Genomic DNA, 26,268 nt, shown 5'->3' with positions numbered 1-26,268 from the left:
GGTGGAAATCACATGGTAATCTGCACCGTAGTAGGTTTTGTTTTCCATTGGAATGTCATTGGAATCCCTTGATTATTGTGCAGTTGAAAGTGGTGTGTGCAACTCATAAAATGTACTTTATCATCTTATGGGAAATCTTATGCCTTCATTGGGACCACCTTAACTTAGAGAGATTAAAGCTGTCGCTTTCAATAGCTTTAGTGTAGTAGAGTTTTGCACTAGAAAGTTAATAAGAAAGCTAACAAAGATTTTCTAGTATAAGCAATATTTTTAAGTCAGCCAATTAAATTAATGGTCCTGTCTTGAAAGTGGTTCAGAAAATGTCTGCCCACTCAACAGTGTGCACTTGTGTCTGTGACTGCCCTTTTGGGTGCTTAGGATTAGTGTGAGCACTTAGTGCACATACATTCTTGGAGCTACATCTGTTTTGCTCAGCTGCTGTAATTTTCCCAATTACATTTTGTAAATCTCTGCTCCAGCTTTGTGTGTTAGTAACGGAGAGGCTTTTAAGGCGTCACTGCATGTTTATGGTCAGAAGCATCACGTTTACATTGATATGTCTGGTATAGCGAAATATTACTCATGGGTTTAATGAAACTCATAAGCAGTTGTGTGCAGCTTGCATAATGCCAGGAGGAGGAGGAGGCGGTGGCCAGGGCAAAGATTATTAGGGATCAAGGAAAGTGATATATTAAGGCTGTCTGCTTTACTCCTTGTGCCTGGAATGGCTACAGAACAGGGTCTGCTCAGACTCTCTGCTGGGCAGCTTCACATTTTTTCTCGTTTAGAAGCCCTGTAATTGCATTGCAGAAAAGCTGCCTGGTATAGCCAACAGCGGCCAAGTACTTTACAAAGGGTTTCTGAAAACAGCAGTGTATCGGACTATGTGGGACACTTTGCTTCTCTGTATCGCTGCTCATTGTCAGCTATTTTTCAAAAAAGAAATTGCTGCTTCTCTGTAGTTTGAAGACCTGTTCTAGATCCTTGGAGAGAGCAGCAGTGCAAAAAACGCAAGTTAGTGCTATTTGCAGTTATCATTTGTAAGCATTGGTACAGGAAGTCACTGCTTTATTTGATGTCATTTCAAGGTTGTTAAAAAATAGCTTGCAGTGCTGAATATTCCTCTTTCTCGTTGCTATTGCAATTTGATTACTTCTAACCTTCAGTATATACCTTTGAGCTCTGCTTTGCTTTTTTTTTTTTTTTTTTTAAAATACTCTGAAGGACTGATGTCTTAGCAGCCATTTGTTCTACTGGAGGGAAGATAAGTGTTTGTCATTTTCCTTTGTCAGTGGTAACATTGGCCTTTTTTTAACACTTGTTGTTGTTGTTGTTGCTTTTCAAAGCTCTTATGCTTGTACTCGGCTCTCCCTTTCATCTCTTTTAGTAGCCAGATTCTATGGCAGCATTTGGGAGCAAAATATATTTTATCCTCCGGCTGAGGGCTGACTTTCTGTGAGTGCCTGGGTTCTTGGTAATTTGTATAGCCTGACTAGCCAACATGTTGAGCTGGAGAAAAGATAATTAGCAATATTAAGACTAGCATGAAATTTTGCAGAGTTCTTTTGGAAAAAAAATTCTGAACGGGTTAGAGTCATTCAAAGAAATCTTTGACTGTCTTTCCTTTGTGACCTTAAATTAAAAAGCCAAAGTGGGTTACTCATTTAATATAATTTTTTGGTTGCAATTCAGGGACTAAACCACTCAGTTTAATACTGAGTAATTGAAAGTTCAGCAGAACAGCCCATGTGGGAGAACTTAAACCAGCTACTGTATATTTTAGAAGCCTTGATGTTGCTGAACGGCTGTGACATATGTCTGATGGTCTGTGGATCATCCCTGTTAGCCATAAGGTATCTTGTTAAGCCAAAAACTGAAATGCGATTTCACTTGTCTTAGAGTTTGTCTGCTCAGACAAAAAAAATTTTGAACTGTTCCTCCTTTTCATAATATAGGCATTAGGTGTTGTCAGTTATTGTCAAGGAGCTTAGCCCCTATATAAAGCCTGATTGTTCTCTGTTGTTTGGCTTGGATAGCTATATAAATGGCTCATTCTGAGTCTTTTTGTTTTATCTAACAGTGTTAAAATAAATCTTACTTCAGGAAAAACTTGTGGCAATTCGAATAACAAGTTTGAACTCTTTTGGTGCCTATGCACATGTCGAGTCTGGTTGCCTTGTTAGTTTGTGTAATGGTTTCCAGATGATCTCTTGTGACTGCTGACAATCCACAGAAGGCAAGCTGGACACATGGCTCTCCTTGATGTTCAGGCTTTGCTTTGAGGGGAGAAATGAGAAAAAAGAAAATTTTTTTTTTGGAGGGTGGGGGTGCTGAACAGATGGTCAACAGAGGATTGAAGTAATAGGTTGTGAACAGGCAGAGGAGAAAACCAGGTAAGAGGAAATGTGAAGAAAATGTAAGCAGCTTGCTCGCTCTCTCTCCCTCCACCTTCCCCTTCATTTCTCCCCAGTTGCTCAGTGAACAATGGAAGGGAAATAGGAATGGAAAGTGAAAGGAAACTTTCCTCATGGTTTTTGGAAAGGATATGATGCTTTCAATGCTAAGGTACATTGATAAATTATTGTGCAATGTTCTACATAAACAGTGACTTGGGTGGCTGCAGAGAAGCTAGCAAAGCAGGAGGGTCCCATCCATGTGATGGGATGGGAGAGTAAAACTCAGCCTGTGCCTTGCCTGTAGGAGAATTCAGGAGCCTCCATCCCTGGAGGATGTTCTCGGTGCGGATCTCCAGCACCTCTCCAGAAGTGGTGCTAGGCAGTCACTCTGGAGCTAAAAAATTGTGCGTGGTTCCACATCATAACTCATTTTAAATAAAGTAAAACCTGTCTGTAATGAAGAAAATCTTTCTGGGGGAAGTTGGCTTATTTATCTCAGCAGTGTAAAGCGGAGAGAGTTTAAATTCAGATTTCCTTGCAGTGAGAATGTTGCCATCCAGTACCGAGCGTGTGAAGAGGTAGGAATGGTTTTCTCCAGGTCTGCAGCTAATTTAAAGCTCCATTTGGTGCACCCCAAACATTTGTAGCTTTTGAATTCTTTGTGGAAAAGTAACCAAAGCCTGTGATAGGGGGTCTGCACCTGGTCTGTGGTTAGAATAGAGTTGGTACAGAGTTGGTACGTGCAGGAGAGAAGTTTAAGTTGGAAGGCCTGGAGGCTGTTCCCCGACCTGTGGCTGGACAGGTGGGTGGTCTTGCACTAATCACTTTATAACCCTCCCTACGCTTTATATAGCCTCTTAAGGTATCAAGGCAGGTCTGTTGTCATGCAACTTCAGTGCTCTGGTCACTGCTGGGCCAACATTTTGCCTACCGCCCCTTTAATTTAGAAGCAGTACCCTTGCTTTGATACTGCATAATAAAACAATTTGTAAATTTTTAGCTGATTTTTTTAAAAGGTAGAGTATTTACTGAAAGTATTCAGAAAGTAATTTGCCTCCTTCCCCCTGCTGTCTCCCGCATGTAGAACGGGAGGAACCACTGTGTGTCAGGCTTGCCAGATTTTACAGAAATCTGAAAGAAGCTTAGAAACCCTGTGAAAGTATGGTAATTCTCTTCAATTTAGGCAATTTAATCATCACAGAACTTGAAGGGTCACCTGTCTCTTTGGATGAAAAGTACCACATACAATGAAGAAGGTTCAGGAGATGAATTCTGGGAATGTCTGGTTTTCAAATGTACCTTTTTATGCAGGGTGGTTCCCCCCTCCTTGCCTCCCTTTCTGCTCTGCAAAGCTTTTATGCCATACCCAGAGAGACAGAATTGTAAGTTGTTATAGGCAGAGCTGCTGGCACCTCCTAGAATTTCTCTTTATAAGATCCAGTTTTCTGGTTTTTATTTCTTTGTCAAACTTCTGTTCATGCTGAGATTTTCTATACCTTGTATCTGCCCTGACATCTAACTTGAGGGCAGGATGTGGCTTCTCTGTTAAAATAGCTATTTTCTGTATACTATATATGTTTAGCTGTAATTTTTTACATCAAAGGCAAGGTCTCACTTGACTCATTGCAGGCTCAAATTCATTGTTGTATCAAGGCCTACAAATTAAGCCAGCTGTAAATATGTTGAGAGCCTTGTAGGCAGACACACAAGCAGATGGAGCATGTTCTTTGCCTGCTTCTGCTATGTGTAAAACGCTGCCATCTCGCCAAATGAGCTGGTACTTGGCCTTTCTGGGTCTCGTAAGGAGAGGAAGCTGGTTGTCTTGGGTGTTGCGGTACCCAACCCACTCCCAGCATGTCTAGAGGTTAGTCTGTATGCTTCCTCCTGTTCAGGATGTACCCACAGGTTTGAGAGAAAGTTAACAGTAGACCTTCTGCATCAACAACCCCAAAGGGAACTTCCTGAGGAAGATGAGTTGTTCGCTCTGTACTTTTTCTCTTTTCCTGTTTCTGTGCAGCATAAGTGGGAAAATGCTATGCTGTCCTATGTTCTGCCAATTTTGTATTTCTTTATTGCTCTTCATATATGTTTATTGCTTCCCATATTTTTACAAAGGTTGAGGGTATGAAGTGGCAGTATACGATAAGATTTTAAATGTAAGAGTGAGCAAAGTATTTTAAGGTGGTGGTGCTCAAGCTAGAACCTTTAATTGTTTGTTTCTATATATCAGAAGGGTTGCCCTACAGTATCAAAGCAGTTGACCATCTAGTGCTGGAGACGCAATGGAAGCTGATGGTGGAAATCTTCATGTGGACAAGATGCAACATACTGTATCCATCTGAGACCTGTGAAAGCAGTGGAATGGCTTTTGACAATAGACCCCCAAAAGGCCCCTGTCTTCTTGTGGGATGGGATTATAAGATCAACATTACCAAATCACCCAGCAGTCGCTGCAGATTCTCTTCCATCAAGAGGGATTGAGGCTGTCCAGCAGCCCTGCATAGTGCAGCCCTGCTGCATTCACACAACTCGGTCCCAGCAGAACTGCTGTGCTTGAACTACCCGTTGGTGGCGTGTCACCGCAGAGCACAGCTTTCGTTTGTGTGGTGGGACACTATCCTATTCTCCAGGCCAGCTGTTTTCAGAAGGAGGAAAAAACCTTGTGGCTGAGTTGTGGAATCATCTCTAATCAGGCAGAGATAGTATCTTCAACTCCATCGAGTAAGATTGGGTTATGTCTTTCAATGTGTGGCTTTTGTTTCATAGATGTTCGGTACCAATTTTTGTCTTGCCAGTTCACCTTTATGTAGTCTTCCTAGTCACGGAATAGCCAATCCATTTAGACCTCTCCTAAAGTTTGGCCACCTTATTGCTGGTGGCAGTAATTTCCTCAGGCTAATTTTGTGCTGTTGTGCAATGATATTTAGAGGATTAGCACATTCCGTAGAACAAACTGCAACTGCTGGAAGAAACAGGTAGTAGTAACTACGTATCTCAGTATTTACTTGGTTACTGGAAGACAGTCAGTGAACCAGCATAGAATTTGGTTGATTGACTTAACCCAGAATCTTAGCTTTTTTGGAGTATTTGCATGTTTTCATCAAGGCACCTGTTTTCCTCTCTTTAATGCTGGCCTTTTCTGTTCTTTCTACTTGAGTTCACTGGGAATAATGCACTGGAGAGAGGCTGTTGTTCTTTACGCAGAGCTTGTTCTTCGGGATTTTGCCCTGTCTGTCTGCAAGATGCAAAATTCTTTACCATTCTGTGATTCAATATCTTGTTACTGGGGCTTGATACATCATCCTGACATGTAGCTGAGCAGCTGCGATGTCATCTCTGAAGTTTGACTGGCTTTTCAAGTTAACCTTTAAATATATTGAAGCCATTCTGCATTTTTTTCAGACCCCAGCTTCACACATTAATGCAGCGCATCTTCCACGACAGAAAAAATCAGATATTTTCAACTAATCATGTTCTGCTTTTGCTTTTCTCATTGCATTAATAATAATTTCTACATTTAAAAAGTAGAATAGTGACAAGACAAGCAACCTGTCAACCTTGTTCACACTGAATTCTGCCCGCAGAGTTTACCCCAGGAGGATCAATGCATGTCCATGCAGTCACTTCTATTTTTATATCTTTAAGAGCCAAATCTCATCCTAGATCCTTAAGTCGGGCAAAAATCTCATTGAAGCTAGTGGGAGTTTTGCTCTACCTGACGAATAAAGTATTTGAGAAGGAATGTAATGCTTGTGGATTGGAAAGGCTAATTGTGTAGGCTTCAGGTTTGTCGTGCAGGCAGGTGATGTCTGGCAGTTCTTTTCATGCTGGGTCTAGATCTGCTAGCAGCCATTGTGTCTGTTCCAACCTTTAATTTGGTGTAAAAATGTGTGTCACTATTCACCCCCACTCTCCCTGCACACTGCCCCCCCCCCAAAAAAAACCCCAACCAAACCCAACCCAGGAAAAACAAAGAAATAATGCCTTTTAGAATGGAAGGCAAAAAATTAACTTTGGACTTTGTATTTCTGAGACTCAAGGTGTGGATCAGTTGTCTGGTAGAGAGCTACAGACCTGTAGGCTAGCACTTAAAAAGTGCTGTGATATTGGCTACCAATTTTTTGAGGCACCTAATTAAATTTTAAAGACTTATTCTTCTGAGGTGCCAAGCATCTGCATCTGGAGCTTACATATGGACACCGGGTTCAAGGTGTCTCCAGTCAGATACTCAGTTTTAGAAAATTTTTGAAAATATTGATCATAGAATCCAAAGTGTATGTCATGGTCAGTAGGTCTCTGTAAGCTCAATTTGTGGGGACCAAGACTGAAGGATAAAAATGATGATATGCCTGCATGTGCAGGCTCAAATAATATTTGTAAGTAATAGGAATAGCATTACCCCAGTGGGGCTGCTTTCAGATGAGAAACAAGACGTGATGTTATTTTAAAAGAACACTATGTACGTTAATTATTGGGAGATATTTATGCAGCTTCTAAAATGGCAGATCTGCGCTCTGTAATGACTAAAAGGCCACTACAGGAGCTCACCGCTGCCCCTCAGCTCCATCTCACCAGGACTGATTCCAAGACTGGACTTTGTCTGCTGCTGTAGGGAGGAAGAAAAATGTATGATAAAATAAGCGAAAGAAATGCTGAATCACTTTTCTTCAATTAAGGCTTCACAAGAAAAGTCTATTTTTAATCTTAGCAAATACCCTGGTGTCTGATCTTCTGTGAGTATTTATACTTCTTTATTTTAATAACTCCCCTCAAGGCCAATATGAGCTAAGCATGTAAATCCCCAGAGAACTGATGAAAAAAGCAATCCCATTCACTTAAATGTAAAAATAAACCATTCGGCATGTTTATGCAAAAAAGAATCTCATAAATTACTATTACTTTTTTTTCCTCTGTCATCTGGTACTTTCTTAGCTAGATTGAAGGCACGCACAGCTTCCTGTTTGCATTTTTTTTCTTTGAAGTGATGGTGAATAGGTTCATTAAATTAGAACAAAAAATCTGCTAATTTGTTGCTTGTCTTCTATTTCAAATGGGTGATCTAAAAGGCTGAAAGTATTTCTGTGTTTGTTGCAGTGCTGCTTGCAGTTTGTTAGGAGGGAAGTAACCTCCGTCGGATTTCTAAGCGGTGTTTTCCTTCCAGCAAAATCTGCAGGTCACAGCTCTTCCAATTACATGCAGAAGAAGGCAAGGAGACAAAGCTAGTCTGGGGAGCTTTCTTTTTCAGCAGCAAAGTTTGCATTTCTTTTAATGTAGTTAAAACATTTGACAGGAGAGAGTAGGGTTTAGTGATGTGAGGTGATTTCCAAATGAGTGTTAGCTTTTTACTGACCTACTTTTGACTAGTGGTGTATTCTTGTCCATTACGTTTTGTCATTGAATAATGCTGATATATTAAGCTGTGTGCTTCAAGGGCATTGTAAAATTGCATGTAGGGGCAGGACTGAACTGTGAAAGTGCGAATTACTCTATCAGATCATACCCAATTAAAAAGTGACAAGCACAGCAGGAGAAATTGAAAGCAAGGTTTATCTTTCATGTAACATAAGAAGTCACTATATCGGTTAGAAACAAAGTGAGTGTGAAACAGATTCTCCACCTCTTCTCATCCCTCTCCAAAAATTAATAATATCTGCTGACTTCATTATCCAAAAGAATAAGCCCCCCTGAGTTGTAACAGCTCACGTTGAAGGATGTTACGACAATGGCAAGAGAAGGGGAAGTACGGCAGCCATACACCTTTAAACTGTCTGCTATCAAAGTGTGTGCTGAACCTCAGGTCAGTGCATTGGGAATTGACGGATAGGGAGTTTGGAAAAAGTGGTGGTAGTTTATATAAAGCTGTAGTGTGTCATTAAAGGAAGACTTGCAGTCTTGCAGGCTCTCCGCAGTTCCGCAGGAAGTGTAGGAATAAAAGCATGGTAAGGAAACCGGGAACTTCTCCTAAGCCCTGTAGTTGCTATAAAACTGCTACAAGCTAAGGAAACTTATTTAATCTCCAGTACCATTGCAAAAATCCTTATATAACCTTTTGCATAACATTCACCAGCACTCTTCTAATGGCGAGATGGGTCAGTGAATGTACAAACAAATGCAGTTGTCTATGTACAATATAATCTTCCAGAATCCTGCTGGCTCAAGATGTTGTGTTGCGGAACCTGTTCTTACAGTGAGACTGGATTAAAGATGTTATGAACAAATTTGTGGTGCTTTCCAGAGTACCAGGGTTGTGGTGGGTTTGGGGTTTTTTTTGGTTTGGATTTGACTTTTTTTTTGGTGGGTGGTTTTTTTTCTTGGTTTTGGGGGGTTTTTTTGCTAATCCGATAAACATTCTTATAAAATAAAAATTAAAAAAAACCCCCAGAAGTACATCAACTTTGCAAAATGCGTCCTATATTTGCTATTGGGATGCAGACTGCTTCAGTGATGCGTGACTGCTGTATGACCAGGTGAACACCACCTTCAGCAGACAGTCGATGTTACATTGACCCTGATGCTTGCTGCTAATGGTGTTACCTAAGTGGTTTCAGTTGGTGAACTCCTGTGTGTGTGTATGTGTGTGTGAACACAACTTCAGCTGATTTGGTTAACACTGAGTTTTCAGATTAGGCTTTAGCGTGTTACATTCTACTTTGTGAAGAAAAAAGAATACAAAAAATAACAGGGGAAGGTGAGAAATATGTGAAGCACTTGATATGTGTAAGCTGTGCTTGGAGGCATTGTATTGTAGGGCAGATAGGGGAAGGTGGATGGGTAAATTCACAGGGTACCTGATCCACGTAGTAAAGCTTTGCCCATAAAAACAGTGATGCTCTGTAGAATGCATCTTCCTATAAAATATATATTTAATTGATGTTCAATGAGTTAAGAGTTTAAAAATGACCAACTGATTTACAGTCCTACTAGACTTGGTGTTGGCATGCAGCTGTTAGGGAGGGGAAAAAAAGAGTTCTCATAATGTGAAAAATATTATTGTCTAAAAGCCTTCATTTTCCTGGAGGGAATTTACCTTTTCCCCCATTCATACTCATGATGGAGTACCAGGGGTCATCCAAAATAATTGCTTTATTATTGTGTGTTATGGTAAGTAGTTTATTGGAGTTTCTTCTGAGTGAACAAGTTGTGGGGACTCATATGCAGGCAATATCTAGGTCCCAAGTTTAAAAACAAACAAAAAACCCCAAAACATCAAACTACCAAAAAAACCCCCAAACCCAAATCTCATAACAATCTTGAGTGGTGATTCTTTTTGGTTTGTGGTGTTTCAGTTCTATCAGAAGATATTTGATACAAGATTCATAATGTTTTAAAAGACTCTTATGTGTGGACTGATTTAGTTAGGCTTGCTTGCTTCTCCTGAAGATAAAGGGGAGGACCTAGCTGTGTGGGTTTTCTTTTTTTTTTTTTTTTTTTTCTGTGTTTTTTTTTTTGTTGTGTTTTGCGTTTTGTTTTGGTTGGGGGTTTTGTGGGGGTTTTTGGGTTTTGTTGGTTTTTTTGTTTGTTTTTGTCAAGAGGAAACCTACAAACTGTGCCTTTGTTACTCTCACCATTTTTCTGGCACAAGCAAGAGGTTAATGCATTAATTACTAGACATATTAATGTAATACAGATACAATAGACTTTCAAGAAGAAAAGGGAGAAGACACCCACACTGTAATGTGAATGTGGAAAAGATTAATGGAATTCTTGTTTCTACCCGATAGATGCAAAATCTGTAGGTAAGAGATGAGTTTTAAAAAAAATAATACAAAACTGTACAGTTACACCATTACCTAACTTTGAATTTTATTTTGCAGTGACCAGTGTAAAAGAAAATGCTGAAAAGTACATGGAGATGCTGGAGGATAAACTACATAGGTAAGGATGATATCATGGAAACCTTTGAAAGCTTAAAAATGCTTGTTAATGAAGGATTGACGTGCACAAAAGTGTTAGGGAATGTTTTGGAACTTGCATTAGAATAATATAAAAAATAGTTCAGAGTTGGAAATCCCTTAAGTGTTACTGTTAAGACTTCTGTTCACGGCTATTTTCAGCAGCTTTGCCACCAGCCTGCCAATGGATGCAGGTAAAAGAAAGAATTGGTACATTCTCTAGGGTATAGGACTGCTCTGGTGGAGCAGTGGTGGTATGGTCAGAGAAAAGGGAGCACACGTGCGCTTGGTGTGTGCGTTGCTCCCGCTCCGCCTGTGGTGGTGTGAGCTCTTGAACACCTAGAAGCCCTGAAGTATTGGGGATGTGACAGCTGGTTGAAAATCACCCCTCTGTTCCTATGCAAAACCCAACGCTGAGCAGAGCCAGGGGATCCCTTACCAGAATTCTAGGCATCTTTAACAAGTAATGACTGTTTATATAACAGTTTTAAAAGAATGCCATTTTGGGGCTTTGTGGAAAGCAAATAGAAACCGAGACAACAATGGAGATATTTTAAGAACTGAATCCTAATGCAGAATATACTTATTTTTGTGTCCTTTTTTTTCTTTTTTTAACCAAATGCTAGCATTATATTTCCTTCTCTTGCTCTGTGAAGGGGGCTCTAGATCACCCTCAAGTTTTAGGCTGTTCCTTGAAATATGGTTAGTAAATGTTGCTCCGTTGTTGTATTGGAATCTTCGATTATAGTGGACTTTACCTTGAACAAGTATATGTGTACTGGAAAAAGATTTCATAGGAAGTAACTGGAGTTTGTGTCTTAATAAAATGCAACCCACCAAATTAGCGCCACTTCCTTTTCTATTATTGAGCAGGTATAATTAATGAACTTGTTGCCGTTATTTTTTGCTGTATTGATAAGGAGAAGGTTCTAGATCTTTAGATTTGCTCACTCATACTTTTGAATACAGAAGCATTTATTTTGCATAACTCTTAAATTTAAAAATAATTTCGAGAGCCGAGTGAAAAATGATGGAAACAGGCCTCAAAGATCAAGCTGTGTGTCTGTGTCCTGCCTAACCCCGCCCTTAATAACATTTATACTACATATACTCCAATCTCTAAGTGTAAGACAAGTCTTAAGAACTTTCTGTGGGTTGTCTTTTTGAAAACCATACTCTTTATTAAAAATAAAATATAAAGTATAACAACATGTATTGATGCTTCTAGGCTGTATGGATTTAACTCACATATCAGGCTCCCAGAAAGAAGTAAATTTGTCTTTAACAATTAAATAATTCGAAAAACTGTATAGACTTTTTTTCTCCTTCTGAGAATTTATCAGATAGAATTTGCAGTTGTGGCTTGTTTTAATTTATTTATGCCTTTTTGTATAATTTTTGGGTTGTCTCCCTGGACTTTTCTGCATCAGTATCTTAAATTGCAACACATTTTTATGTGTCTTGATATGTGTTGTTAATGAGCTTGCAGCGTGCTTTTTTCCCCTCTTCCTTCTATTTGTGGGAGAAATTTCTATGCTGAACTGCTGGTATTCATCCTGATTCTGTGGGGAGTATCATTCCAGGGGAGGGATTAGAAGTTAAACCCTCTTTTTGGCACTGCTTTATATTTTAGAAGCATTTTTTTATGAATAGTAGTTGACCATTTCAAATTTCCCTTAGCAAATTTACGAGTTATCGAATATTATAATATAATTTGTTGCTTTTGTATGCAAGGATTGCCTTCCTCAGTACCACATAGATCTGGGCCTGTTTCAGTCTGGCTTCTCTATTGCAACCAGGCTACAAGCTTCAAAGTTTTGCTGTTGAGGTAAGTGTTCTTCCCAGCCTATGCTGAGGACACAAATTCATGAAGTTCAAGTAATATCACTGCAGCCGTACTGGTGCATTTAACATGCACTTCAGAGCTTGCCATCAGCCTCTCTGTCTCTCACAGACTGTGGCGGTGTTGCCAAGCTTCTAGAATTTCCCTTCCTGCCCTTAAGAATTAAAACAAGCAAAAAACCCCAAACAACCCCCACCAACAAACAAACTCCCAAAACCAACCAACCAACCAATTCCCCCCCCCCCCCCCGCCGAATACTCCGACAACAACAAAACCCCCTAAAACTCACCAAATAAACCCAACAAAAACCTCCTCCCCCACAGTGCTGGCCAAGCCCCCAGATGGCAAAGATTCAGTCCTGAAACAGTAACAGTTTTGCAATATGTACAAATGGTATTATTCTAAAAATAGCTTATTCCAAGTAATTAAGGTCCAAGAATTTCTTTTAATATTGGTGGGAAGAGAAAATCTCTAATGGTTTTACCAGAAAGAAGTCCTTAAGATACTACATCTTCAAAATTCTTTTGTACGTATGCTAATAAAGTGGTTATAGATACTTGTTTTTTAAAGGTTCTTTAGTCTTCAAGTAATTAACTCCACCTGCTTTACAGCTTGAGTAATTAAAAAAGTAAGCAAGAGCCCAAGAGACTTTTCCTTCAGAGGGAAGAAAAAAAAAAAAAATAACTTGAGAGACTGTTTCTCTTTTTTTGGGTCTTCATATAGATGCTCACATTACACCTGATATATCATAACCTAAAGAAAGGCTCTCTAAGGAAAGTTTAAAGACTGTTTTAAGTTTGCATTGTAGACAGAGGTAAAATTTGCATTTGGCTCATGGGTGCACTTTTTTGGATGCCTTTGAAACCAATAGAGGATCAAGTCTGTGCAGCATGAATTCAAATAAGCTTCTAAAGTTTTTCTCCAGATGAAACATATCATTTTGCTTGGTAATGTTTCAAATAGAAACAGCCTAGATTCAACGCCCTTCAATTTAAGATATAGCTTCAAAATAAGGTAGAACTATTAGAAATGTAATTTTTGACCACTTCTATAATAGAAGAGAATTAATGAAAACTCAGACCAAAACAGCTTTAATGAAGATTAAAGTTAAACAAGTATCAATTTTATCAATTAAAAAAAAAATTCCCCTCTCCTTTTCTCTTTTCTTTATTTTCTTAAGAAATGTTTGGAATATATTCCTCTAGTATTTTTTTGTTTGTTTGTTTTTGTTCCTTTTTTTGGGGGGGGGACCCTCACTTATTCACTGGAGTGTCTTTCTGTTTGTTATTTTAAACAAATGCAGTACTTTTGACTGCAGCCTACAGAATGCATCTGTTCTCAAGTAGCTTAATAGAATGTTAATCTGTTCGATTAAGAACTAAGTACTTTTTTAATAGCCTTGCACCTACAGAAAAAAAAGTGAAAATATGCACTGACAAAAACGCAAATGTGTTCAGTATGTAATAATTTCACCCCCAAGAGGGCTAACCACCCATTAAGTATACAGATTACTTGACATTGGTTTTTCCTTTTAAAATACAGCTGGTATTCTGAGCAGCGGATTGACAGTTGTTGAGGACAGTATCCTTCAAGAAAAGAATAAATAAATAGCTTGTTTAATAATCCTCCAGGCTGTCTCTTTTCCAGTCACCAATATACATCGAGCCACTCCTACAGTTCATACATTAAATCACTAGCTGCTCTTTTGAGAGTGTAAATACCATTGCCATCGCTTCCATGGTAGACCTTGCAAATTGCTTACCTTTTGTTAGTGAACAGGAGATGTGCAAAGGTGGTCAGAGTTAGGATACTGAAACTGTGTTCAGTGAAGACATCTGTCTGTATGAATATCTGAAGTGCAAGAAGTTTTGCTTAGATAACTTCAGCTCATCGCTTGAGCCATTTAAGAGGGATCGTACAGGAGAAGTTTACTCCAGTTGTCTGATCTAGGTCATTGAAAGTCAGCTGAGCATCTTCTTGTGGGACCCTTGTTTTTCCAGAGAAAGTGTATTTCTTCATCTTACTACTTTCCACTCCAAGTGAAGGCTTTGCTGGGGCTTTATATCATTACCATGACTAAAGCAGGCTTCGCCAATCCAACTCTTCAAGAACCACCAAGTTCTGCCATAAGTGAGCTTAAGTCATGTAAATGGTTGAGGGTCATGAATTGAGCCCAGGAAAGAGTGCTCTATAAAGCCATAAGAGCAGAAGATTTGGGTTGGGATTTTGTGCTTAAAAGCTGTCTCCTAAATCAATACTTAAAAGTGAACAGATTTTGCAAAATGTGTGGGGTACCAATAAACACCTTTGCAATCAATGGAGATGGAGAGTACCAAGTTACGTTTGTTTAGGTACTTAGGTGTGGGAATTCAAGTCTAGACTTGGGATTTGTAAATATTCACTGGTTTTTGAAGATACCAAAAAAAATCACCTGCCTTTTAAATGGGTAAGAAGCCTTTGATATGTATTTCTGCATGAAAACTCATCATCTTCAGAGTTATTTGCTAGCTCTTACGTAACTCAGTGAAAGTCATGTGATGTGACCAATTAGGTGTCTGTCACATTTTACATGCGCCCTGTATCTCATTAAATCTCTGTCCTAGCTTCAGTCTGTTTCCCTTCCATTGCACAAAGGGTTGTGAGAATGCGTGTGCATAGAAAGATTGATCTGTGTGAGAACTGTATTTGATAGCTGGAGAAACGAAAACAAATGTGTGTAACAAGGTAAAATTTAGAAAAAATAAAAAATTATTTTTCAGACCATTGCCCTTGCAGAAGCTAGTAAATGTTCCACAGTAAATACAGTTATCTTATAAAGTGCTGTGCAAAAACAAGAATTCGGTTACATCACTGAAACATGCAGCAAAAGGCTTTGGTTCTTTCAGCTCAGCCTTATCTTTGGAGACACTGCTGTGCTATTCTTGCAGTAGTAGAAGGAAATAAGCCATTTTATTTAAAAAAAACAAAACAAAACCAAAACAAAAACCCACAACTTTCTTTCTATACTTTTTCTTTTTTTTAATTTCTTTATACCAAAGAAAACTAAGATTAAATTAATGGTGCAAATCAGCTTCATGAGATTCAGGATGAAATAACAATGCTTTCATTTTTCAAGTGTCCATCTGCTAGATATCCATAGAAACGTATTTGGAATACATTGCCCCTGTGAAACTTATTAGAAACTGATAATCTGTGAAAGTTTGCACTCTTAAGCAGATGGAGTAAATGTGGCGGAATTGTTAGAAGAGTGTGTCATCTGAAGATTTCCTTTTTGTATGCTGTGAATGATTTGACATTTGCCCTAAGAACTGGGTTTTTTGGCATCCCAAGTATTTCCTGAGTGGCATTGCATGTTAACATGAAAGTTATGCCTGGAACCATAGCCTGAGCAATTAATGATAGATACGATATTCAATGAAGGAGCATCTCACAAGTGAGAATACATCTTTGAGGGGGAAGGAGGCAGAGAGCAAATAAAACATCAGGAGAAACCAAAGATCTTGGGACCATTGCTCATCTTTCTGCACGCACTCAGAATGTGAGAGCCAGACCTGTCGTGGAGAATTGAACCCTGAGGCAGCAGAAACCCCAGAAGGAGCTGCCTTCATCGCTAATTAAACAATTAGGCATTTAAATGTTTTTCAAGACTGTAATGATTTTCTGCAGTGAGGTGAGGTCCCTGTGTCCAGCTGGAGCTTTTTAGCCTCCTGCACCCACCCAGAGCCCTGTTTGAAGTCTGATGCTGGGCTGTTGAAGCGCAGCCGGTGGTATCCAAGCGTACAAGTACAAGCTTGCAAAAATATCAAGCATTTTAATGACAAAGCCCATCTCCGGCCGTCTACAGACCCTTACCTTCTGCAAGGGTGAGATTTCATCTCGGGCTGTTAGTGTCCTGTATGTCATTGCGTAGAAAGCCTGATGTCTGCTAGAGGAGAACTGCTGTGCTAACGCTGCTGAGCAAGGCTTTCCAAAAGCTTTTTCCCTCTCCTACACCCGGCAGCGCAGGCATGCTTGGAAGTGCCAGATGGCCTGCGGTAATTTTGTGTAACCTGCGACCCGCCTCAGTTGCCCTGAGGGCTGTTTCAGCTGCCGGTGCTATCTTAGGAGTGCACGGATAGGACTGAAATGCCATCTTTGCCTACCTCCCCCCAAGAGTATGTGCTTTCTGTTGCGCTTCCAAGAGAGCACGCAGCCCTGTCCCTTGCTGGATAATGATCTGATCTCATTTTGCTTACTAACAGTTCTGCTGCAGGAGTGTTAAATGCAGGTTAGACAAAATACTAGATCCTTCTAGTGACTCATTTAGTCCCTTTCTTCTTCCCAGCTGGTCTAAGTCATACACAGCTGTGAGAACATTAGCTCCAAAATTGTGAGCAGCAGACACTTTATATGCGGTGATGCATTCCTTTATATCTCATGGCCCACATGGTGATGGCTTCTAAATCCCTTATCATAACTGCCTCAGGCTGGAAACAATTTTTTTTGTACCAGCCGATGTAAAGATGACATTTCTTGAGCTGAGGGAATTTAATGTGATTGTACTGTTCTCCAGGCCTCAAAAGATTATGCTGTGACTTCCATTCATCACAAAACTGGGGCTTTTTAGTTGCTTTTTCTAATTCCCAGATAGGAATCATGAAATTATTTGGGGGGAATAATATTGTTCAAGAATAACTGGTGACAATTACACAAAAGTGTTTTATTGAGCTATTTTCTGTGTTATTCTGCAAGAATGGGGAAACAAATAAATATGCCTGCTAGTAAGACATAATATTGCAATGATTGTGCTTTGCCATTGTTGAATGTTACAGCACCTGGTAGCTTTGCAAATGTATGCAAAACCTTTCTTCTTTAATTGGCTCTCTTTCGGTATTTGTCTTGGTTCATTTTCTGTTCAACAATGGTTGTTTTCATGTTAATGGTGGCTTTTTTTCAACTCATGGATGCATAGTGCAGGAAGCGTAGTGGAGTCTTCCCCTCATGTAAGGTGTGCTCATCTGCGCAGCTCCTTGTTCTCTGAAGTGTGAAGGGGATTGTGCGTGTTCAGGACAACTTGTATTTACAGAAGAAGCAGAAGTCGAGCCCAAGGCATGTTTTACCTGTTTTCATACATCTGTGATTTTTTTTTTTTTTTCTTAAGGGATTCAATCAAATGTCACTTGACTAGTTCAGAACAAATGTGGCTGCAACCTGGTTGCTCAGGCTGCTAGTGCATGTGTGCATCCTGCATCGGAAATTTGTGGTTTTCTCATGCAGGCAGTGGTTTCAATGCATTTGAATATGTAGTCTTCACTGAGCTCCATTCCTTCAGACGAGACCTCCAATTTCCTGAGAGTTCCATGCCATAGGACAAGTCAGGATTAATTGCCAGCACATCACATTCCAGTTTACTTGAAAATGAATAGTCTTAAAACAGTTATACTCTTCCCTATTATTTTTCCTGTTAGTTTACATACCACGTGTCTTGGGTCTCCTTTATAGCATACTGTTTCAGAAATGTTTTTGGGAGCAGAGCTGGGTATGAATGCTCTCAATAGCACAGCGCACCGAAGGGATGGTCTTAAAGCTGGTCTAAGATGGTCTTAGAGCACATCAAAAGGGCTGAGCGTCCTTGTGGATGTGTAGGTCCCTTTCTGATCTGGTTATGACTTCTGTTCCTATCTGTATGGGATATTTATTTTCTTTTTTTTTTTTTTTTAAATATGACATGATTCTGTAGTTTCCCAAAATGTGGTGTTTGCCTGTGACTTGAAGCTGTTGCTTATGAGTAATCCTTATCTCCCTGAAAAAGTGCCTTTGGATGTCAGCGTAATCACTTGCGTTGCCTGCCCTTGCAACAAAGGGCTGCGGGACTAGGCCTGGTGTCATTACCTTAAATACTAAAAATTGGGAATGTGGTTAGAAGTTGATGCCACTGAGAGTGAATATGGTAAATAACTTAGCAGATTCACAAAGCTGGAAGAAATTTTTGCACGCTTCTGTGACATCTGAAGGCATTCTGTCTCAACTGTGGTTTGCTGTTCTTGAGAGTAAAACAGTCTCTTTTGAACATATTGTGTAGTTTTACCATACTGAGGGGTTCCCAAAAAGCTTTCAACCACCACTGCCAACAAAAAACTTGTCTGGGTTCGGTAACATTGAAAAAGCATTGTAGTGTCACCAAACCCACATGGGGACAATCAAAGGCTTGACTTTGGAGAATCAATTCTCCTTGTGGACAATACATTTGCTTTGTTGCAGTTACCTTATTCTTCAGTCTACATGACAGACTGTCATGAAAACAGGATTATTGTTTCTTAAAGGCTCATGTTTTGCTGATACTCCTTTCCAGCCTGAGAACAGCAACTTATGTCATAGCGCTTACTTTGCTGTGGAAAGGCTATTTCTGATTCTCCTCCTGGTCTTTATTGTGGCTTCTCTGTCTCCTTTCCACTTGTCACATTTCCACTTCTTAAATTTTATTCTTACCTTCTTTCTTTTTTTTCCAACTTTATTCCTTAGCACACCTTTTTTTGTGTATCTCCTCTCTGTATATCATGGGGGGGAAAGTTGGATAGTAGGAATATAAGAAAGCACTTGATTCACAGAAAACCTATTCTCACCTTTAAAACACAGCAGATTATTTTTCAAGATATCTTAGACTGCGTGACCACAGTGCAGGCTCTCATTAAGTGTTTTTATTGTCTTCACGATCACTTGCAATATATTTGAAAATGTCTGCAATGTCCTGACAGAGTATAGTATCTTGGAAGCTCTTAGTAAATTTAAATAATCTCACAAGAAGTTTGATGGTATTGCTTCATGGAAATGGATTAGCCTAGATTAACTGGGTCTGGAGGAAAGGTGAGAATCTTTGCTGTTCCTTTTGTTTCTGGATGTGGGAAGTGTAGCTAATGCCCACAGGGGGTGGAAACTGAAATAATCTCTCTGGAAGTGCAGCAGATAAGAGTTTGTAGTCATGTCGCTGCAGCATAATGTGCATTTCCATCTTCAGGGTAATCTGGTGCCATGTGCTAGTGGAGATCCTTTGATAGACAAACTCACGTCTTGTGTCAGGATGCAACTCTTGGTTCCTAACCTGTAACTTGTGTCTTTCAGCACTGGCAGAACTAAGATTTATACCCACCTATAGATGAAATGCACATTGCATGAGCAGTAAAAATGGAGGAGTGCAAAGAATGCAATCTGCTTCTTCCACCAAGGGAGAAAATGTTAAAAAAAAAAAATTCCCAAACAAAAAACCCCTATTGCTTCTGTCAGTGGCCTCCACAAGATAGGAGATAATTGCACTGATGGAACCCACCATGTCTTTTGTGACAGTAGCAAGGATCTTCTGAGTCCTCAGTGATAAAATGAATGCTTGCTGCAAGAGGAGGACTTTGTTTTAATTGCTGAGGGACCATCAGCTGGCTGAAGGCATGGAGGGAGATTTCTGTGTCAAGGGAGGGATGTTGTCTGGTGGAAGGGGACATAACACAAAATTTACTTTTCCATTTTAAGTCCTAGTAGAGAGTTAGTATTGCACCAATATATATTTGGTATATATTGTGCCCTGAACATTTTTTAATGACTGTTTGGCTTCTATATGAGACAGTAAGAAGTGAAGAAGGGCACAAGAATTACAAGCTTAGCAATTGTTGTTGTCTATTTTTCTTTTTTGGCATTTTGCCTGTTCAGGGATGCTAGGTCACAAATATTGATTTCTTTTTTTTTTCCTTTTTAATTGGGAGGTGAGGGAACTGTGGCACACAACTGTACTGTTTTATGAGAAGTAGGGGAAAGCTCTTTTCTTTTTAAATCTAATCTCAGCATTGAAACTGGATCTTTTTAGAAAAAGAAAAAAGGTCAGATTTGGAACCAGTTTCCAGTGTCTCTTAAAGCTTTAGAAAAAGCAAAGCACATGGTCACACAGCCTTTAGCAACTCGCTGTCCGTATTAACTCAGGTTTCATCCAGGCTAGGGCTTTTTCAGAGTTACTGAACTAACTTCAGTAGTTAGTGCGCAGCATTGGCAAAGACAAGGTGACAGGGGATTTTGCTGCTCATTCATGGAAAAGCTTGCCCGCCTCCCCCTTCCCTCCAGGCTCTTTGTCTTCCATTCATTTTATACTTAGCATAGCAAAAATCATCAAGAGGGCAAGGCTGGGTCTCCCCTTCTAAAAACAGAAAGTATTGCCCTTGCTTAAAAAGAAAATGTGCTGAAAGTTCACAGCCTCTCTAGCTGGTTAGTAATTGTGTATTTTGTTAGGATCTTTTCTTATTCTGTATGCCTTTTTCTTACGCTGCATTGTTCTGGTGCTGGTCAGTCATGCCTGCAAAGCTCGAGTTCAACACTTCGCTGAAACTCATTAATGTCACGGTAGTCCTCTCCACTGCGAACTCTTGCCTCATCAAGAATAAGTAATTCTACATCACTCTGCTTCTTTTGTGTGCTGAGATTTCCCTGTTTTGGAGCAGAAGTAATGTTTTCCTTATAATTTTTTTTTTCCAATCACTTGTGCTCTTCCCTGTTTTCTTATCTCTCTCTAAGTGATGGGATTACATGAATTTTATTAGGAGTTTGAAATTCATATTCATCAACTCTTTTGTTTGTTAATCAGTGATACTTGTGAATGCAGAGAGGATCCCATTTTGTTAATGGCGAATGTCTAACGTGATTGACACCAGTCACACTGGCTTCCTCTTCCCCGGGAGTAGGTTGCGTTGCTTTTTGACCTGGAAGTCTGCACAATTTTTCTTGTAGATATCTATGCTAATGTATGGTTGCATTAATGAAGGGAAGGTTGATACAATGAGCTTTGGTGATTTGCTTTTAATAGTTTTCCATTTCCTATGCAAAAATGCTTTGGCTGTGAGATACTTCTATTTCACAGCTCCGTTGTACTTCAGAAAGAGTGTTCAGCCGCTGACCTCATCCTAGGATTTTCATAGGGTGTTTGAAGATAAGGTCCAAGACTGTTAACTTAAGGATGCATTTGCAGTGTGCTATAGCTGCTGAGGAGTTACCTTTGGATACTCTGTCAAGCTAAAGGACAGTGGTTTCATTATCCCATCCAGATAATGGAGAAAATGTGCAACAGGAGGTGGTAGCATTATTTGCAGGTGTTTAGCAAGAGCATTGTGTCAGGTGAGAGGCACTTTAGAAGCTAGGGACTGAGTTTGAAAAATTGATAAAAAGATGTCCGCTTATGCAGAAGTCTGTTTCCAGTAATTTTGTGGGACTTTTCCCAATCTTTTGTTTTTACTGAGAAAAAGGTGAGTGCATCATGGCTGTAAAACCTTCAAAGTGCTTCTCTTTGCTCATCAGCATTATCTGTGCCTTGCCCGGCTCTGCCCTGCTGTTGTCTTCTCTGTGAGCTGATGTTATGCAAACCTCACCCGATCTCAGTTGCGGAGATGTGACTATGTGAGAGGAAGAGGGATGCACAAAGCTGTTTGTCACCTCTCCGTCTGTGGCGTTAAGCTTTTGCTCTCTTACCAGGTCCCCTTGGTGGCTGCATGTAAGTGAATTAACGTAGTGAGAAAGACCTGATCCCTTCTGAACTTGCCAAGAAAATTGTTCAGAGGTGGATGTGTGTTTTCCTACTGCTACTGTTTTTGAGTGCGTCCCTGAAGACACGACTTGAAACCAGTTTGTGCATTTCTCTGAAGCTTTGTCGGGTCTCTTGAGCAGGATTGCCTTCAACAGTAGTAGTGGATGTAGAGCAATCAAGGAAGATGAGGATGGGCATCTGATGTCATCTGCCTGCCATCCAGCAGTGCTGCTAAATCCTCCTGTCCTGGGTTTGGACGATACTTTGCACAAAGTCCTGACTGGCTGATTAGATACAAGCATCATGATAATTAAACAAGTAGAAAATAAATGAAGTATCACCACATGCATACCATGACTATGAAGACGTAGGATAGCTCTATCTTGCCTGCAACTGGGACAGTCTTTCCCACTAGCATTTGGATGCATTCGTTACTTAATGTAGTTACTGCTGGGAACGTACTCTGCCAGTTTGGGAAGACACGCAGGCCCCAGCAATTTAGTGTGCTGTCAGCAGCAGCACAGGGTTTGTTGTAGCTAACAAGGTCCAACCAGAGTGGATTTGTAGACCCTGCCCTTTCTCTCTTGCTCTTTTTGAGCCAGAACGGGATTTGGCTCCTGACCTTATTTGACCCTGCAGCTACAGCAGCTCGTATCATGCCCTTGGACGTTTCAGAGGAACTCCGTAAGCACACGTCTATTGACATCATTATTTGGCCAACACTCACATTTTTCCAGGTGTGTCTTCCTGGTTACAAAGGTTGAATTTCAAGGTACGTTCCCACATGATGACAATATATCATCTCTCCTAATTGTATCTCTTCTAAAAGGGCATTTCTTTGTCCTGCTGTTTTTAATCGTTATGTATGCTTAATTCCTGCTCGGTCAGTAGTACACAGGATGATTCACATTCCCAAACTCACTTGACTCTGAGAGTCTAAATCTGTTATCCTTTCAGAGAAGGGAATATATTATAAACCGTTGACTTTTGTATCGGAGAACAGAGGTGAATAAAAATGATAGGAGAATTGTAAATTCCTTCTATATGCTTCCTAACACTCGTGATCAGAGACAATAAGAGATCAGGCTCATTATTCTAATTGCTTTGCGATAAGAATGCATTCTTCTCTTCATATAAATAGCCATTGCTGCTGTTGCAGCAGTGCGGATTTGTGGCAGCTGAGAATGCAGCCTCAATGCAAACGCTGTGCTTTCCTCCTGTGACATACTTTTGGAAACAAATGTATTTTCTTGGATTAGAACTGGTTGTGACTTTGAAAGCTGCTGAACTGCTTCAGTTTCAGTGGAATTCACTAGAAGTTAAATCCTTTGTGGGGTTCAAGCTCATGAAAGTATTGAGGCTTGTGCAGCAGCTTAACTATTTGAACAGAGCTTAGATGACTACATAGATCCTGAGAGGCATGCTTTCCAAATCAGGGCCTAATTCATGCCTCTCCTTTAAATCTGATTTGGGATAAAATATTAAGTAGTGCAGGAAAAAAAATCTCATTCCAGCAATTCCCATCCAGTCAAAAAACCCCACCCCAACCCAACTGTTTAATGATGTTGTGGGCCTTCGCTGTTATTGCAGGAGCCAAAGACAAGCAGGAGGCAGACAGAGTTATCAGAGTTAGTACCAAACTTGAAGGTGCTTTATCAGATTATGAATAAGGTGAATGATAAGCTAGGGTTGAGAAGCTGGCTTTATGTGGACTGCTTAATAAGAAGAATTCCCTGGTAGCTTTCTCCTCATCTATCAAAGTTAAGGTTTTTTTACTCTTAGAATAGATTATTTATAATAGATGTTTCAGTGGAGGTAGGGGCAGAGGACCATTACTCTATTCCTTTATTTAAAGAGAAATAAATAGCCCTGAAAGCAGGTAGTAAATTTTTACATTATAGATTAGGTAATATAGTAAAAATAAACTGTACAGTAAATGTAGAGACAAAATTGAGTAGTAAATTCTTACTACAAGGTGCCTTCCTTCTTCGCTTGTAAATTACTTAATTTCCTGCATTCGACATGTCGCTCCCATTCCCGCATCCACCGTGCGTTAAGAATCAAAGTGAAAACCATCAGCTGCAGCAGTCTATCATTTTGTGTTTCCAGTGGAGATAATTTAAGTATAACACAGTGACATTGAATATTGATAGAAAGATGACAGGCCGTGATTAAAGTTTTGTGCTGGGTAAAATAAATGGCTGGAGGATTGAAAAGAAAATGACAAAAATATTGTTCGGTATTGTGTGGTATCTTGTTTTTTAATAACACTAATCAAATGTCCATTATTGGTTTTAAGCACTAGAAAAATTGTTGTTCTTCCTTGTTTTGAACAGGCCTTTCAGGAAGGAAAAAGCAGACATAAAATACATGTGTTTCACCTAAAATACAAGGTGGTAGTTCTGTCCTTAAGATGCTGATATCAGGGGTTTTTTTCCTATGGCAAGGGAAAGATACCATGATTCTTAGCAGATTGTTTTTAGATTTCTGTTTAGATTCTAATCCTTCAGTATCCAGGATGCCGTAGATAATGTTTTACTAAGTGGAGGAAGAATTTGGGGATAATGAGTGTAGCTGATAGGCTTAATTTTTTTAAAACATTTAGCAGAAAATACTGTCAGGTGTTTATGTTCTTCTGTTTGCTGAAATGACTGTGAGTGGCCATGTATTTTTACATGAATATTATTTCTTACTTCTTGTTAGGAGCCCCTTTCTGTGAAAAATTCTGAATGTCTTAATGGGAAGGAGGTTTTTTAAGAAATGTTTTGTGAAGTCAGTTCAAATTAATAGCATTTGAAAGGTCTGAGAAAATTCCTTAGGAATCTTAAAAATCCATCCATCGTAATAGAATGCGTTTATCCATTTTTTCTTAATTATACAATTTATAGAATTGGTGGTGTAACCTCATTATGCATATGTACAAAAGGCCCCAAACTGATTTAAAATATTAATGTGAGAATGTAATGACTCTTCATGTGAGAAATATTTTGGTTTTTCTTTGCGGTGGGGGAGAGTGGAATTTATGGGAGAGGGTACAACTTATGTCTGGTTCATCACTTTGTTAACATACAGTTATTGCTGTAAAACATAATGCTTCATTAAAGCAAAACTTATGAAACTAGAGAGAAAAATGAAATTCTGGAAGGAGATCAGATATGCTGGTCCCGCTTGCAGTTGGTCCTGGGCAGTGGTTTGCTTCCAGCCCTCCCTCCTAATGCACGGTTTGTCTTGCCTTCTGCACTAAAGGCTGTATTCTCAGTAATGTATCTCAGCTCCTGATAGAAATCATTCAGCTATAAATCCAAAGCAGGGAACTGCCTACACTCGCAGCTCCCCTTTGTTTACCCTGCTTTGACAATTTGGTATGCACATTTGAAAACTCTGTCCCTCATTTTGTAGCACTGTGAAATATGTAGTAGTTACATGGTACGTTGATTTTGCTTCAATGTCACTCCCATTATGTTAAAAGGGAAGTATTTATACGAGTTAAAAAGGCTTATTTCCTTCATATAAGTATATCTTCACATCCATCTTCATGTACTATAAAGTTCTCCACACAAGGATAAAACAATACAATTAGAATTGTTTACAAATAGAACATAATTGTGAGTGAGCGGCTGCGTGGTCCTTAGTTGCTGACTGGGGTTAAACCACGACAATAATACATATAAACATAACGTGTAATTTAGATGTTCTCAGCTAGTTAATTCTATAGTGCAGCATATGCTTATTCTGTGTACGGTCTTTCATAGGATCTTTGTCTAAAGACGCTACCTGGAGCTACTGCAAGTAATAAAATGGCAGTGTTACCTGCTAGGTAATAGCACAGAGAGGGGGGAGAAAATAGAGGCAGAAAGAAAAGAGTTAAGTTTTCAGCTGAAAGGAGTATAAAGACCTGTGGAGGTTGTCCCTGCAGCCAGAGCTGCAGAAATACACTGTCCCTGGAGTGAAAGTTCAGACGGGCAAGGAGAGGTGTGAAAGAAGCAAGGCAGCAGCAGTCTGAAGGAGGTTGTGCAGTGTTTGAGTGGTTGCATTTCAGCGTGGCATTTTTCCTTCCAAAGTGGTTTTGTTAGACTTCAGTTCCATTCTGTAAATATTTCTTTTATACTGTGCCTAGGGCGTCTACAGTGTTAAGTATCTCAGATGAGCTATTTGGGGTTCTCCACTAGGACTCGTCTGAAATTTGGCAGATGTGGGCAAGGAGGGGCTTGAACTCTTGCTCTTCTTTTTGCTCGCAAAACCAAGAAGTGCTAGCTTCTAATCCCAACACAATTGAAAAGACTACGGTGGGTGTTCCCTAGCAATATCATAGAGGTTAGATCACTCAACAAAGACACAGGAGACCTGGCTCCGGGTACTCTGCCTACTGCACCTCTAGGTATACTCTGCCCTGCTACGTCCCTGGGTAGAGGAGAGGATGATGCCATAGCCACCACACTGAGGGCTGGGCTGGGGGCTCTGCTCACCTGTCCCCTCAAATCTGTCCCTTTCTGCACATTCATTTCTGCTACTGAGGTGCTGTAGACAGTAGAGCCACTGCTACCACCCATTCTTCCAGCTGTGTGAAAGTAGCATCCACATCTCTGTGTTGCACTATTGTGTCCT

At 39.8% G+C, this 26,268-nt stretch overlaps 1 protein-coding gene across 5 annotated transcripts in view; it reads left to right on the top strand.

Moving 5' to 3' along the window:
- DISC1 (DISC1 scaffold protein) overlaps positions 1-26,268 on the top strand; it is a 238,696-nt gene that overhangs the window by 148,785 nt on the left and 63,643 nt on the right. For all 5 annotated transcript variants that reach the window (XR_003926345.2, XM_041128466.1, XM_030035565.2 and 2 more), the window contains exon 10: positions 10,211-10,271. Coding sequence is in view for 4 of the 5 variants with exons in the window: in XM_041128466.1 (XP_040984400.1) it covers positions 10,211-10,271 (61 nt within the window). In the remaining variant the exon portion in view is untranslated. The remainder of the gene's footprint in view (positions 1-10,210; positions 10,272-26,268) is intronic.

The sequence above is a fragment of the Aquila chrysaetos genome, chromosome 13 (assembly GCF_900496995.4).
Source record: "Aquila chrysaetos chrysaetos chromosome 13, bAquChr1.4, whole genome shotgun sequence".
NCBI classification, from domain to species: Eukaryota; Metazoa; Chordata; class Aves; order Accipitriformes; family Accipitridae; genus Aquila; species Aquila chrysaetos.
The sequence above is the reverse complement of the archived record's forward strand: the minus strand, read 5'-3'. Positions and strand labels throughout refer to the sequence as shown.